The 14404-nt window shown below is 40.2% G+C and overlaps 1 protein-coding gene across 1 annotated transcript in view; it reads right to left on the minus strand.

Moving 5' to 3' along the window:
- Positions 1-273: 273 nt before the first annotated feature.
- The window catches only part of LOC114145499 (voltage-dependent T-type calcium channel subunit alpha-1H-like), a 42114-nt gene continuing 27983 nt past the window's right edge, over positions 274-14404 (minus strand). Inside the window, exons 8-10 of the mRNA XM_028019122.1 lie at positions 13310-13653; positions 5018-5169; positions 274-3387 (exon numbers count right to left, since the gene is read on the minus strand). Of these exons, the coding sequence (XP_027874923.1) occupies positions 3162-3387; positions 5018-5169; positions 13310-13653 (722 nt within the window). The 3' untranslated portion in view covers positions 274-3161. The remainder of the gene's footprint in view (positions 3388-5017; positions 5170-13309; positions 13654-14404) is intronic.

A 14404-nucleotide genomic window follows, 5' to 3' on the forward strand; every position in this document is an offset into this window, starting at 1 on the left:
CCCCCAAGAGCACTTTTTTTCTTTTTATCCATAAAATAATGATTTCTACATACATTATCAAATATATATTATTGTTAAAACAAATCACTTCATAATGAAATTGTGTGTTTTTGATATTATAATGACATAGAAATTATTTTTAAAAAATCAGCTCCACTGACGGGGCCCCTTAGTGGCCTTGGGGCCCTAAATGGCTGCTTAGTTTGCTTATGCCTTGGGCCGGCCCTGCATATTGCCGCTGTAGGAGCCATGGTTTAAAATGAACAGTCATCCTGTTTGATGACTGCTTTGAGTATTGCTACGTTCTATGAAGATATGAGGCATTTAGTCCAGGGATGTAGAAAAACAGGTGGAGAACAACTTAAAACCAGTTATATTCTATTTTTCTCAGTCTGTGTCAGTTTACCGTCACACGCTGACCCATTGCCATGGCAACTAACAAGCAACAGCTCCATGACCCCATAGAGCACAGATTACATTCAAGTGTATCAGGAATTAACATAAAAAACCTCAAACACATTTCTCATACAATAAAGTACGCAAGTACACCAAAACAGAACAATCAGTCCGTTACAGTTTTATGTTTTTTTTTATTTTCAGATGTTGGGAATAAATAATTCTATCTTTTTTACCTGCTTGCATAATCGCATACACACACGCATACATACATGCACACGTAGGCACATATATACACGAATGATTAAGGAAATGACTAGGTAAGGTAGCGTGGAAGACAAATTTACAAAAGCGGGCGCTGCTATTCCTTTGGGGGGCGTTTGCTCGAAGGTCAAATTTACCCCTTAAATGCACAACAATACCAGTTTAGACTTTGAGCAACTTACTAAAACGGTATTGTGTAACAATAAAACATGCTTGGCTGCAACTGTATCGATGGCAGCTCTTCTTCTCTTCAGTGTTTGTTAGCCTCTCCTGCTACTGGTAGCTTCACCACATCAGTTCAGCGTTACACCGGCTGATGACGGTGCTGTGATTCACTTGTCTGGTGTCTGATTTTCAAATATTTTATGTTTTATTGAGGATTTTGTACATATGTTTTGGTAGTACTGTGATCATGTCAAAGTAGCAATTTATATTAAAAAGTGTACTAAAATCATGATACCCTCACTGTGTGTCCATCAGAAAAATGAACCCATTTAAATAAAGAAATCCTTCCATGGATGATACCATGATAGAGAGCGTTCATTTATAGAGTTTAACACAGGTTAACACAAACAATGCCGTGCTGAACAGTGAAAAATCAAAACCTTATGAGTGGAAAATCTGGTAAATCACATGATTAAATGGTGCAGCAAGTGAATGGCATGATGAGTGAAGATTACTGGTGGTGAGAATCAATAAACAATAAAATAAAACTAGTAACAAGAAACTAACAAGGAGATAACAATAAACCAAAAAATAACAATACTAATAAAAGAAAACTAAATGGAAATGAATGAAGAACAAAATAAACTTAGGGTGCATTCAGACCGGATAGACCGGTAGACTCGGTTCGATTGGGGACTAAAATTGCAACATTTGTTACATTTTCAGAACTGTAGTTCGCATTCACACTGCACTGTGTCAAATGACTAAAACTAACTGAAAAACCTGTTCCCCCCATCTGTGGGGGGCGCTGCACCAAGAACTACTGAAGAAATCAACACGAAATCTCTGAAAAAGACCAGAGCAATTTCCTTCTTCACAAAAAGTAAACGAAAACAGAGCAGTGTCAGAATTTAGCTATTGTAGGATTTCTTCATTGATATACATTACTGGTTTGGACATCGCCTGTTAGCCGCTAACGCTAGCGACGCTCCTGCAGGCGCCATTACTACATGGTGAGTCTGTCCACTAAACCAGGGTGTTCCAATGTGGGATGAGCAGGAATCTGTCACAAAATGATTGTAGTGCCTTTATTTACTACCTGATTTCTATAAACATGGTTTAAATGAAAACTGAGGAAATTGCTGATGTTTGTAAGTATTCTCCCTTGATATAAATCTATAAGCAGTTTGGTTTCTATCAAGATGCAAGAGAGAACTAAGCAAATTGCTCTTTTATATTGGTGAATAATTACATAGTTCCTGCTGTTAATTTTATTAGTTTGTCAAACTGTAACAAACCATAACTCATATATTTCATATATGGGACATATGAAATATGTCATCCTAATTGATGATTAAATGTTCAAACAAATGAGGCAATTAGTCCCGTTTTTGTCATTTATTAAAGGTTTAACAATGACAGCAGCTGCAGAGCACCACAGCAATGGGGATTTAAGCTAATAAACAGGTGAAACAACTTTAAACCATTTATATTCTGGGTTTTCTCGCTTCCTGTGTCTGCATACAGAGCCGTTGCCATGACAACCAATACAACATCTCCCTTAACCCGCAGAGCAGAGAGTAATATATTGACCAGCATATCCTGCGCTGTTCATTGCATTTTTCCTAAATGCCTGTAAAAATAATTTCTATTCACATTGCTTTTTTTGTTGTTGTCTGGTAAATTATTTTTGATGATAAACACAGAAACAACCATAAAAATCAAAACATCAATTATAATGATAGTAAAATTAATAATAAAATATTTGTAGGCAAAGTAGCCTACAAAATCTTTGAGGGGGGGGCAGTAGGAAACCTGAATAATGGATAGGGGGGTTAGCCCAAAAAAGGTTGACAAAACACTAGTATAAGGGAACGCCCTCTTAAGGGCCCAGCTTAGATAAAGCTCTCGAAAAGTAATCAGAAACTGTTGTCAGGCACCATTTGTTATTTCCCATAAGGAGGCATGACAGTGGACCAATACTGTCATTTGGCCTTAATAAACTGGACTAATGATTTAAACTCGCCGACTCTTCTTGAACCCATACATTATGAACCAAGCTGGAGAACGGAAAATCTCCAACACAGGCTTAATGTTTATTTTGCCATTACTAAAAAGTTATTGCCCGACTACTCACTGTGGCACTTTGGCCACGCCCACTTGCGATTCCACCAGAATGTGAACATTTTAATTGGGGGACAATTTTCTGTGAAGTTTGGTGACTTTTTGAATATGATAAAGACCCCAAAAAGCCAATTCATTTGATGGAAGAATCGTAATAATAAGAAGAAACACTATGATTACAATAGGCCCTCACAGCACTTAGCTGCTCTGGCCTAATTATGTATAAATAAAGCTAAAGAGACTTTCAAATACCTGAATATGAAGATGAAGAGCATTAACAGCATGGAGAATGTGGCTACATTGTCCATGGTCTTCATGAGCACCACCAGTTGCCTCCTCAGAGCAGGAAGGAAGCGCACCAGCTTCAAAACTCTCAGCAGGCGAAAGGTACGCAGTACTGATAGGCCTCCCTCGGCCTCACCCACAATCTCCCACACACTGAAATACACAGTTCACACTGGAATATATATCTACCACTGGCAAACACAGATTCAAAAACAATCTCTTCATTCAGGGGCAAAAGAGTAAATAATTTTCCGTCTAACATATAATAACTCAAAAACTGAATTTATGGCTACTATCACTTGCTTTCTACAGGGAGAACATGTGATAGACAAGGAAGTGTAGAGCTGGCTGTTGCAGGTGGGCTTTAAATAATTTTAAATCACTTATTTTTCATTTTTTGTTATGAAATGCTTACTAATATAGCTAGATGTGCCTCTGTTCCAGAATAGCTGATTCAAATGACTGCATGACCTCTTCTGCAGCCATCAAGTACTGCAGAAGGCTGATAATCACCCACAGATTCAATCCAGGTGTGGCAGAAGGGAAATGCCTGGAACATGCAAGGCAGAGGGGGGTGAGAACCGGAACCGATAAACACTGATCTAAACCTGCTAATCAGTGATTCAGTCTTTTGATTCTTAGATTGGTAACTGGATACAAAGAACTGAGGCATTACTAATTCTGCGGGATCTTTATCAGCATATGGACAATTTTGAATAAATTTAACCAACTTATTTGGAAATGTTTGTAGTTAATAAAAAATTGTATTAGTTTATTTGAAGTTTATTCTGTATATATATATATTTCCATACTACAATACAAATCACCTTTTGCAGTTTGATCAAAGATTGACTGAAAGACTACAGCAAAACTGTAAAGAAGTGGCTTCAGTATGTGCCAGACTGGGAGGAAGGCATCACGAAACCAAAGTGACAACAGTTTCCCTGGTTCATACAGTACAAGGCTTAACCTCATGGACGCTGTTCTTTCATGGACAATAGACTGTTGTTCTGACAGTCAAAAAAGAGTTAAATATGTTTACATATCTATGCCTATTATTAAAACTAAAAAAATAACTATTCTTATTTTATTAAATAAAATGTAATATTAATGCCATGTCATTTTTTAAGTTTGCATACACACATTTTTGGAAATATATTATGTAATGTAAGATAATTTTGAATTACAAAATACCCACCGTCTGCCAAAATTGTGTACATCACCACTGAAGAAACTTTTAATGGTATGTTATGATCTAGACCTATCAGACCAAAATATTTACATGAATCAATATTGATTACTTAACTTTGATTCAATATAAAATCAACACAAATGTGTATAGCTCCATATTCAAATTATGGTTGAATCAAAATTGATATAGTATCAGTTATGGTTGAAATCCTAACATTGATTCAACATGTACTGTACGTCACTGACCACTTTCAATGTTGTTTCAATGTCAGGCTTCAATATATTCGATGTTTCTGCCTAACATTGTTTCAACACTGATTCACTCATTTCTCTATAAGGAAATAGAGAAGCGTGAAAGAATGCAGTAAACACAAATTCATAATTCATCTTCTCGTACTACATAATGGATTGCACACAGGCCCTCTGGAGCCTATGTTCAGCCATTTGGCTTAGCCACCTCAGTCAAAATCCCTGTACTGGCAGCTGTGGAGCTGTGAAGTGACGATCAAAATGATTTTCCAATAACATGACAAAGTTTTAATATAAAACTTTTCATTTCACTGCAAATGCACAACCAAATATTTCCTCCTACCTGATTATAACAATGATACTATCAAAGCTATTGTAAGGGTTCTTGATGTAGCCAAAGAGGCCGAGAGCCAGCATCTTAAGAAGCATCTCCAGGCTGAAGAGGCTAGTGAACACCATGTTGCTGATCTCCAAAATGTCTGTCAGCTCCTGCGGCTGATGTGAGGAACATGGGGAGAAACAAAAATGAAGAAATAAACAGGAACACACCATTAGTGTCCGAGACAGGTGTTCATCAAAGTTTCTCAGAAAGTCTTATTTAAAATGTTTATAATGGGCTACATATGCATGGAGCAGCGTGACAAATTTCCGGATAAAAATATTATGCGTTTCAAGCTTCTGGTTATAGTACGATCTAGGTTTTTGAGTGTCATAAAAGGTAAATGGTAGGCTTTTAGACTTGTTCTTTTTGTGCATATTGGCTATTTGATTGGAGGATGACATGGAAAAAACAAAGGTTTTATTAAAAATAAGATAGAATAGCTTTTTAATCTACCACTGTTACATCCCAAAGTGTACAGTGCCAATGTAATGCAACTCTACTTTGAGGGGTTTTTTATTCCCTAAAGAGGATGAGTTGAGGAAAAAATTCATTGTCAACATTCAAAAGGGTAATTTTGTGATTACAAATCAAACTAAGGTCTCTCTCATTTTGTGCCATTAAATGAGAGAGCCATCAAACCCACAAGGACAGCGCGGGTTTTTAACCAGCGCTGTTCTTGTTCTTTTTGAATGGAATAATCTCTCTCTTCTGATCCCTCGCCGTGGTGTTTGGAACAAAGGCAGCGTCCAGATTCCCCAAAGGAGGAGGACGTAGAAGTTGTAGGTCCTGACCACCACTACTGCTTACCTTTGCAGTGCCAGGTGGATTGGATCTAGGCATGGGCGCCATATAGGGGGGAAAGGTTAGGACAATCCCCACAGCCCCTGGTCAATAGGGCCTCCCCACAAATTATTATTTTTTGTTGTTGTTTTTTGGGGTTTAAAGAAATAGAAAAAAATCGAGGGCCCTGTTAACAAAATTAATCATATCATGCTTTTAAAATATTTTTTAGCAGTAAAATTTAATGTTCCCCCTCCCAGACCAAAAAGCACATATCCATGTTTGCCCTGATCCCCCCTGGATCTGTATGGAATGGTAAGTTCTTGCTTGGACGTTTGAAGGTGACGGACCGTGTCCAACAGCAGTTGGTACAAGACAAGAATGACTGTGGTAGTTACTATGCTGCCAAGAAAAATAATAAAGTCAGATTTTCAAAAAAAAATAAATAAATAAAGAGATAAAGAGAGAAAAAGACAAGAGTGTCAATTTGTAGCCCAGTTTTTCCTCCAAAACAGGTAGGTAGACTGTGTGAGATTATCGACCATTTAGCATAGTTAGCTTAGCTACAGACTACTGTTTGCCTCCATTTCACATAATGAATGAAGGAACAAGTGTACCAACATATTGATATATTTAACTTGCCCCTGTACCTTTTATCACACTAAACAACAGATGAGTCAGTCAGCAGCAGCTCTAACCAGCATACCAGTATACAACCCCTTCCTGTATGGAAAGTTGTTTCTCCACCATTAGCACATTTAGCAGTGATTGAATGAGGTAGATTGACAGAACTAAGACGCTCCTCCTGGTTCTGAGTGGTTGTTTTTGGGTGGAACGTTTCATTACTTTAGCTAGTAATAGCAGTTCAGGGATGAGGTGGAGAATATTGATCTTTTCACTGATTATCTGTTTCATAGCAAACTGTCATGACATGGTGACAGCTTTAACAAATATAAAATACGTATTTTTTTATTAAAGTTATATACTGCAGCTTGAACAAAATACAACTACACAGCATTTTTTAGAAGTCTGGATTGCTCCATGCATATTTTGCATGTTGCTTATGACTGTTGCTGGTGGAGAGAGAGATTTCAGTAAGCTAAAACTAATAATAAAAATTTAAGCAACCTATTTGCATGCAGTATGTGGACTGTTGCATGTAAAATTCACTAGCAGTGAATATTGTGCTAGTATCAGTAGCCAAGGAAAGCAAGGCAGTTGTAAGCCTTTAAAATTATGACGCTGTTGATGGGTCTGTCACAGAAGCTGCAAAAGGGGGCCCAATTTTATTCTATATCATGGGGCCCAAGATTCCTGGCGGCGCCCCTGGATTTAGGCCTCAGTGCAATTGAAGAACTCCGATCTGAGATTGTTTCACTCCAGAGGCAGATGGAGGACTTGGCCATCAGTAACAAGTTTGGTTTGGAAAGGTTTGCTGCCTCTGAAGATATTAGGTTTTATCCAAGTGAGATGAGCAACAAAGTGAATTACTGGTGTGACTTGTCAGTCAGTAGCTATGGCAAAGAGTGTGTGTGCAGTGTAGCCGATACAGAGAAAAAAGTAGAAAAAAAATATCTACATCTCAGGTTTCATTGTGTTAGCAGAATTGTTCGACGGTGGCAGAGCAGCAATGGATGGCAAGTAAAAGAATATCGTTTTTGCCCTCCACTAATAATTTTACCAGCTTAACTTCACTGTCAACACAATATTTAAGTAGTGGTACTGAGTAACAACTTTGTGGGGTTTTTTAGCCATTATTTTTGAAATTACAGTGGCCCGCTATTGTCTCCGGTGAACCGGAAATTCTTCTACTATAATAATCAAACGCATAAGCGTGTAGTGCATAGAGCCCATACTATGGGAAACTAACAGGAAAACACAAAGACGGAAGGTCGGTGGAAAAGAGGGGTAAAATACTGTGGTTTCCTGCCAAAACGGGAGACTTCAGAAATATGTATATGGCTGTGGCTGAATGTAACTGTGCTAATGTCAGTGTGAAATGGCTGTCAATGAAATTAAATCACGTACATTTTTTTAACCTTTTTTTTTCTTTCAATAACAGCAAACATACAATAATTTATTTGCAGATACAAGGGATTTTAAAAGGAAAATAGCAATCAACTCTAATGAATATTTGATTAATTATTATACTTTAGGACTGTGTTAACACTGCTACAGTTACTGAGAACTTGAGGAATCCAGTAAAACAGTGACATGTAGTCAGGGGAGGCCCTGTCCTAATCATAAAGAGTAACTAACAATGATAAAAGAGATTCAATTTGTCCACATGACTGTTATATAATTGAATTTGATCGTTTTCTCTCTGATTTTAGAACTTATGTGAACAAAATCGGAAAATGTATACATTACCTGTCCAAGTACATGTAAGAATGGCAAGGCGAGGCAGTGATGATCTGTGCCTCATCACTGATGATGCTGTGTCACATGCACTGAATGAAGCAGGCAGTTGGTGAATGAATGCGTCTGACATTTAGTCTTTCTAATCAGCCCTAGATGTGCAGTGAAAATGCGAATGGTGAGGTAGAAAGTACCACGCCATACTGGTAGGGGGCAGTGCTGAGCCCCTACAGGCTCTACAGGGAACAGATGCATGTTGCTGCATATTCTTCTTCTGCACATTGAAATAGGACAGACCCACAGACACAGGATAACTCTTATGTGTGGCAATCATCTCCGGTCGAAATAGTCAGACTTAAAAATGTACTGAATAAATCAGTGCAAATTTTAAAGGTTTTCAAAACAACAAAATATTAACCCAAGTAACATAACTGCTGGTCACTGAATAAGTGACACTAAACAAGAGGCAACAGCAGAATAAGCTGTTAGCAGATGGGATTTGGCAGGTGAAACCAGAGGTCGCACTAGACTTTTGTTATCCGTCATCTTGACCGACAACATTAAAAAAATGCTCATGTTCTATTTTTACCCATCAAATTATAATCATATTAACATAGGCTATTCATCTGCATTTTAATGTGGTTTAGTTAATATTCACCTTGAATCGTGAACCCAGATCCCATTACACAGAAAGCAGATAAACGCATCTAACCTTTTCTCTTAGAGTAACACTACGATGTGAGTTAAATCGGTGTTACCATAGAATAAGAGCTCGTGGGTGGAGAAAGAGCAGAACACTCAGAGGGAATAGCGTAGCTGTCCAGACTTTTATTCAACCTCCATTTTAACAGAACAGAACCGGTCTCGGGCACGCCTAAAAATAACCAACGAAGAAGAAAGAAACTGCTCCTCTTAAAGGCACAGCACAATTCCTTAGCTATGGATCAACTGTAGTAACTGATCTTGTATGTAACCACATTAATTCAAAAGGAAAAATAAATAATCTTACATTAGAATAAATTAAATTAAACGACTTCACTTAAATTACCAGCACTTCACCAGCTGGGGTCTGAACGCACAGCTTCATAAATTCCTCCTGATCCGCATCTGCAGACAAATCTGCGCTAGTTCATCAGTCAGTAGGATCTGTCTGATCCAAACCGATCAATTGAACTCTGCGAGCCTTTTACCCTGTGCGGTCCGGGCGTGCGCTTTTACGAGGATCTTTTTGCGTGGTTTCGCTTCACCGACACAGACAGATGTTACGTCTGCCGCGCTCCTCCAGAACGCCGCTCTCCTTATGGGTGCGGGAGGGAAACGTCTTCCAGCTCCATTAGTTAAAACCGCAGGATGAGTTCAGTTTCATTCTTCGCAGCGGCAGACTGCGCATGTTACGGTCTAATTAACTTCTGCACTTTTATTTATTTCCTCAAGATAAACTGCCGGCTCCTCTGTTTAGACTATAAATGGTTTAACACAACATTGCATTGTCTTTAGTTTTCTCTAGTCTGTAATGGAGACTTGAATTAAGCGCCGTTTCAACCAAAGGTTTGGAACGCGCTTCCTAACCAGACGCTCCAAAGCGTCCGGTCCATAACTCTTCAACACGCGGTCAGCTCCGGTCAGAAAGACGATTTAATTCAGAGTCCATGAGAAGATATTCAGAAAGGTTTTTTTATTGATTGATTTTAGTTGCCTCTGCGGTGAAATCTTTGAGTAAACGTAAAGTCTATAATGTCTGTCCGTGTGCATCAGTCAGGGGTGTTAATTATAACCTGTCAAATGATGGGCGGGTTTTAAATTCTCCCGTGGTTAAAACAAACAAACAAACAAACAAAAACTGTCAAATACGAAAAATATTCCGTAAAGGCGACCTCTGGGTGCAACCCACATATTCACTTCTGTTGGTCAGGTCATAAATGCATTTTCATTACAAATGTGGCACCATTCATGAGAAAATACACAGGACAACAAGCAATATAGACCAGAAGCATTGGGTTTTTGTTTGTTTGTTTGTTTGTTTTAAAAAGACCAAATGCAAATTTTCTAATTAGTTGTGATAAGTACAGTATATAATTTATAAGGGATTTATATTGGAGATCTACAGAAAAATAGTTTGGTGACTGGAATCTGTTGATTTCAGCTTTAATGAGGCCAGAACACAGACCAGCAAATTGGTTGCTTTTCTGGCCAATTAATGTGCTATATTAATATCTACCAGGAATAATTAATATCTACCAGGAAAATACCTGTTGACCACAGAACAGGTATCACTGAAGTGTTAAAAAAACAATAATTTGTTTTTATACTTAATGATTCTATGATGTCAGTGCTTGAACACCAAACACAAATTCCTTGACGGAGCAAACAATCTTGGCCAAGACATTGTTTCTAAAATTGTTTAAAAATGAAAAAATTGACAGGAAGGCTGGAAACTGCAGAGTTGCTGTACTTTATCCTTTTGAACTTGTAACCTTTCACTGTTATGAAACATGGTAACTATGGCAATGCCAGCTTTCAGGTCTGGAGATAAGGAGGAGCACAGGAGAGTCCAGCATGAACTCGGAGAGACACTGAGGACATGCAAGGACAACTACAGGAGGAAGCTTGAGTCTAAACTCGAGCAGAACAGTGTGAGAGATGTGTGGAAAGGAATGAAGCACATCACTGGGATGAAGGGGAAGGACACACAGATATCTGGGGGCCGGGATAGAGCAAACCAGTTCAACCAGTTTTTCAACAGGTTTAGCTCACCTCCTGCTACTCCACTTCCACCACCATCCCCCCACACATCCACACTGCCCCAAGTTGTTCAACCCACCTACCGGCATTCTCCTGCACACCACCTCTCCTTCATCCCCCCCATCTCCCCCTCCTCCCCCATCTCCACTGCAGACAACAACACCTACCCCCAGCTAACAGTGACTACAGGCCAGGTTGAGAGACAGTTGGAGCGATTACACCAGGGGAAGGCTGCAGGACCTGTTGGCATTACAACACAGATCCTGAAGACCTACTCCGGCCAGCTGGCCCCTGTACTGGCACACATGTACAACCTGAGCTTGAGGCTGGAGAGAGTCCCGCTGCAGTGGAAGACATCACATGTGGTTCCTGTTCCCAAGAAGCCAAGGCCATCCAACCCAGAGGACTACAGACCAGTGGCTCTCACATCTCATGTGATGAAGGTCATGGAGAGACTGGTCCTGGCCCAGCTGAGGCCTCGGGTGAGGACGTTTCTAGACCCCCTGCAATTTGCCTACCAGCCCCACTTAGGAGTTGACGATGCCGTCATCTTCCTGCTGCAAAGAGCACTTTCGCACCTGGATGGTGGAGGAGACACTGTGAGAATCACATTCTTTGATTTCTCCAGTGCCTTCAACACCATCCAGTCTCTGCTGCTGGGTGAGAAGCTGCGGAGGATGGGTGTCAACGACTCAGTGATCTCTTGGGTGACTGACTACTTGACAGGCAGGCCACAGTTTGTCCGTCTGGGCAGTGTCCTGTCTGGTGTGGTGGTCAGTGATGTAGGAGCTCCACAGGGAACTGTGCTTTCTCCCTTTCTCTTCACCCTGTACACCACTGATTTTCAGTACAACTCTGAATCATGTCACCTACAGAAGTTTTCTGATGACTCAGCGGTTGTTGGGTGTATAGGGGATGGAGGGGAGGGGGAGTACAGGACACTGGTGGACAGCTTTGTGGAGTGGTCTGAGCAGAATCACCTGAGGCTCAACATTAGTAAGACCAGAGAGATGGTGATTGACTTCAGAAGGAAGAAGATACCTTCACGGCCACTAAAGGTCAAAGGGGAAGTGGTGGAGGAGGTGGAGGATTACAAATACCTGGGAGTTGTAATCGGTAACAGACTGGACTGGGCATCTAACACTGATGCTGTGTGCAAGAAGGGGATGAGCAGACTCTATTTTTTAAGGAAGCTGAGATACTTCAATGTGTGCAGCAAGATGTTGGAGACCTTCTATCACAGTGTTGTTGCCGGCGCCATCTTCTTTGCTGCTGTGTGTTGGGGAAGCAGCATCAGAGCCAGCGACTCTAATAGACCAGACAAAATCATCAGGAAAGCTGGCTCTGTACTGGGACTAAGGCTGGAGTCCCTGGAAACTGTGGTGGAGAGGAGGACACTGAAGAAGGTTCTGTCTATTATGGACAATAAACAGCAGCCTCTCCACCACATAGTGGACAGACAGCGGAGCACCTTCTCACATAGGCTGCTCCAGCTCCGCTGTCGTAGGGACAGATACAGGAAATCCTTCCTGCCACATGCCATCTCACTGTACAATAAAAGCTAAATCATTGTTCTGCACTAATCAGTCCAATTTTGCACAACTGCACTGTGGCACACTTGCTGTACATATATTTACATATACATACTGTATCTGCATTTTTGAATCTTTGCAAGAACTGCTCTAAGTTGCTTTTTATATTAACAGTATTTTATATTTTTACAATTTATAGCATTTTATTTTTATTTTCTATTTTATCTACAACTACTACTCAGTGGTAGTTGTCATTGTGTCTTGGCTCTATGCTGTAACTGCGAAGTAATTTCCCTGCTGGGATGAATAAAGTTCTTCTATTCTATTCTATTCTATTCTATTCTATTCTGACTATCCAGGCATAGAAACAGGATAAAATGAGGCAGCTGTTATTGTTAAATATTCAACATTCAGTATGCTATGGCCATCCAGATGTGTCGAGGAGCAGGCTGAATGACAAATGAAATCTTCCCTCGTTTCCACAGTCTGCCATTCAGCCAATCAGGATGTCAGATCTGTCCTCTTCCCTTCACTCCTGCCTTCTCCTGCGACTCAACTCTATTTCCGCTCTACTCAGTCTCTCACTCTTTTCCCAGGGTCACACTTTAATTAACACTGGAGGTCTTATGAGTTTCCCCATCTCCTGCATACACCAGTGTGCAGCCAAGTGTTCAGATCCCATATGCTTGGTGCTGTAAGTTTTGATTGGAGGGTAAATTTGTTGACTTTCCCACACAAGGCGATTAGCGCGTCAGTCAGACAGGAGTCACATTCAGTCTGAGGGAGCCACGCACTGAGTCGTGCACATTAACACAAACATGCTAGCAATCTAATGGCTCACCTGCTCGTGGTACTCTATGCCCATCGACAGCGTGTTAATGAGGATGGCAATCATGATTCCTCTGCTGAAGTATCTGCTGCAGACAATAAGTTCTAACTTGTTTCGGAGTCTCAGCCAACCGCATTTCCAGATGCTTGTCTTTGACTCAGATCGCTGCGGGCTGTTACATGGACTGTCATTGTGACACAGGTTGTCGATGTGACACAAGTTTCCATGAAGAGGGTCTTCCAGCTGCTCATCCGGATGTTCTCTGAGTTGGTTGTAGTAGACGCAGTAAGGACACACTGAGGAATCTCCAGAGGCTTCGCCAGGCAGAGGTAGAGAGGGATAACCAGCAGACACACCTGTGCACACACCAGGGAGGACAGGATATAAGACTTGTACAGTAACGCTGAAAAGTCATGAGTCAGGCCCTGTTTCCTTCTGTGGATGGGGGAATAGGTGTTTGATCCTCTGCTGATTTACTAAGTTTACTCACAAACAAATGCACAGTCTGTATCAAATCAATTAATCAAATTTTATTTGAATAGCACATTTCAGCAGCAAGGCATTTCAAAGTGCTTTACAATGTGATGTAAAGCATTGTGTTTCTGTGTTTGACATGTCAAACACAGAAACACAATGCAACATAGAATCAACAATCAAAACATGACATTAAGTCAAGTTCCATCAGTAAATTTGTAATTGATTAAGTTTCAAATACAATCCTAAACAGGTGAGTTTTTAGTCGAGATTTAAAAGAAGTCAGTGTTTCAGCTGTTTTACAGTTTTCTGGAATTTTGTTCCAAATTTGTGGTGCATAGATGCTGAAAGCTGCTTCTCTTCGTTTTGTTCTGATTCTGGGGATGCAGAGCAGAACCAGAACCAGAAGACCTGAGAGGTCTGGAAGGTTGATACAATAACAGCAGATCTTTAATGTATTGTGGTGCTAAGCTGTTCAGTGATTTATAAACTAACAACAGTATTTTAAAGTCTATTCTTTGAGCTTCAGGGATCCAGTGGAGGGACTTTAAAACTTGTGATGTGCTCTATCTTCCTGGTTTTAGTGAGAACGCAAGCAGCAGCGTTCTGGATCAGCTGCAGCTGTTTGATTGA

Source organism: Xiphophorus couchianus, chromosome 5, assembly GCF_001444195.1.
Source record: "Xiphophorus couchianus chromosome 5, X_couchianus-1.0, whole genome shotgun sequence".
NCBI lineage: Eukaryota > Metazoa > Chordata > Actinopteri > Cyprinodontiformes > Poeciliidae > Xiphophorus > Xiphophorus couchianus.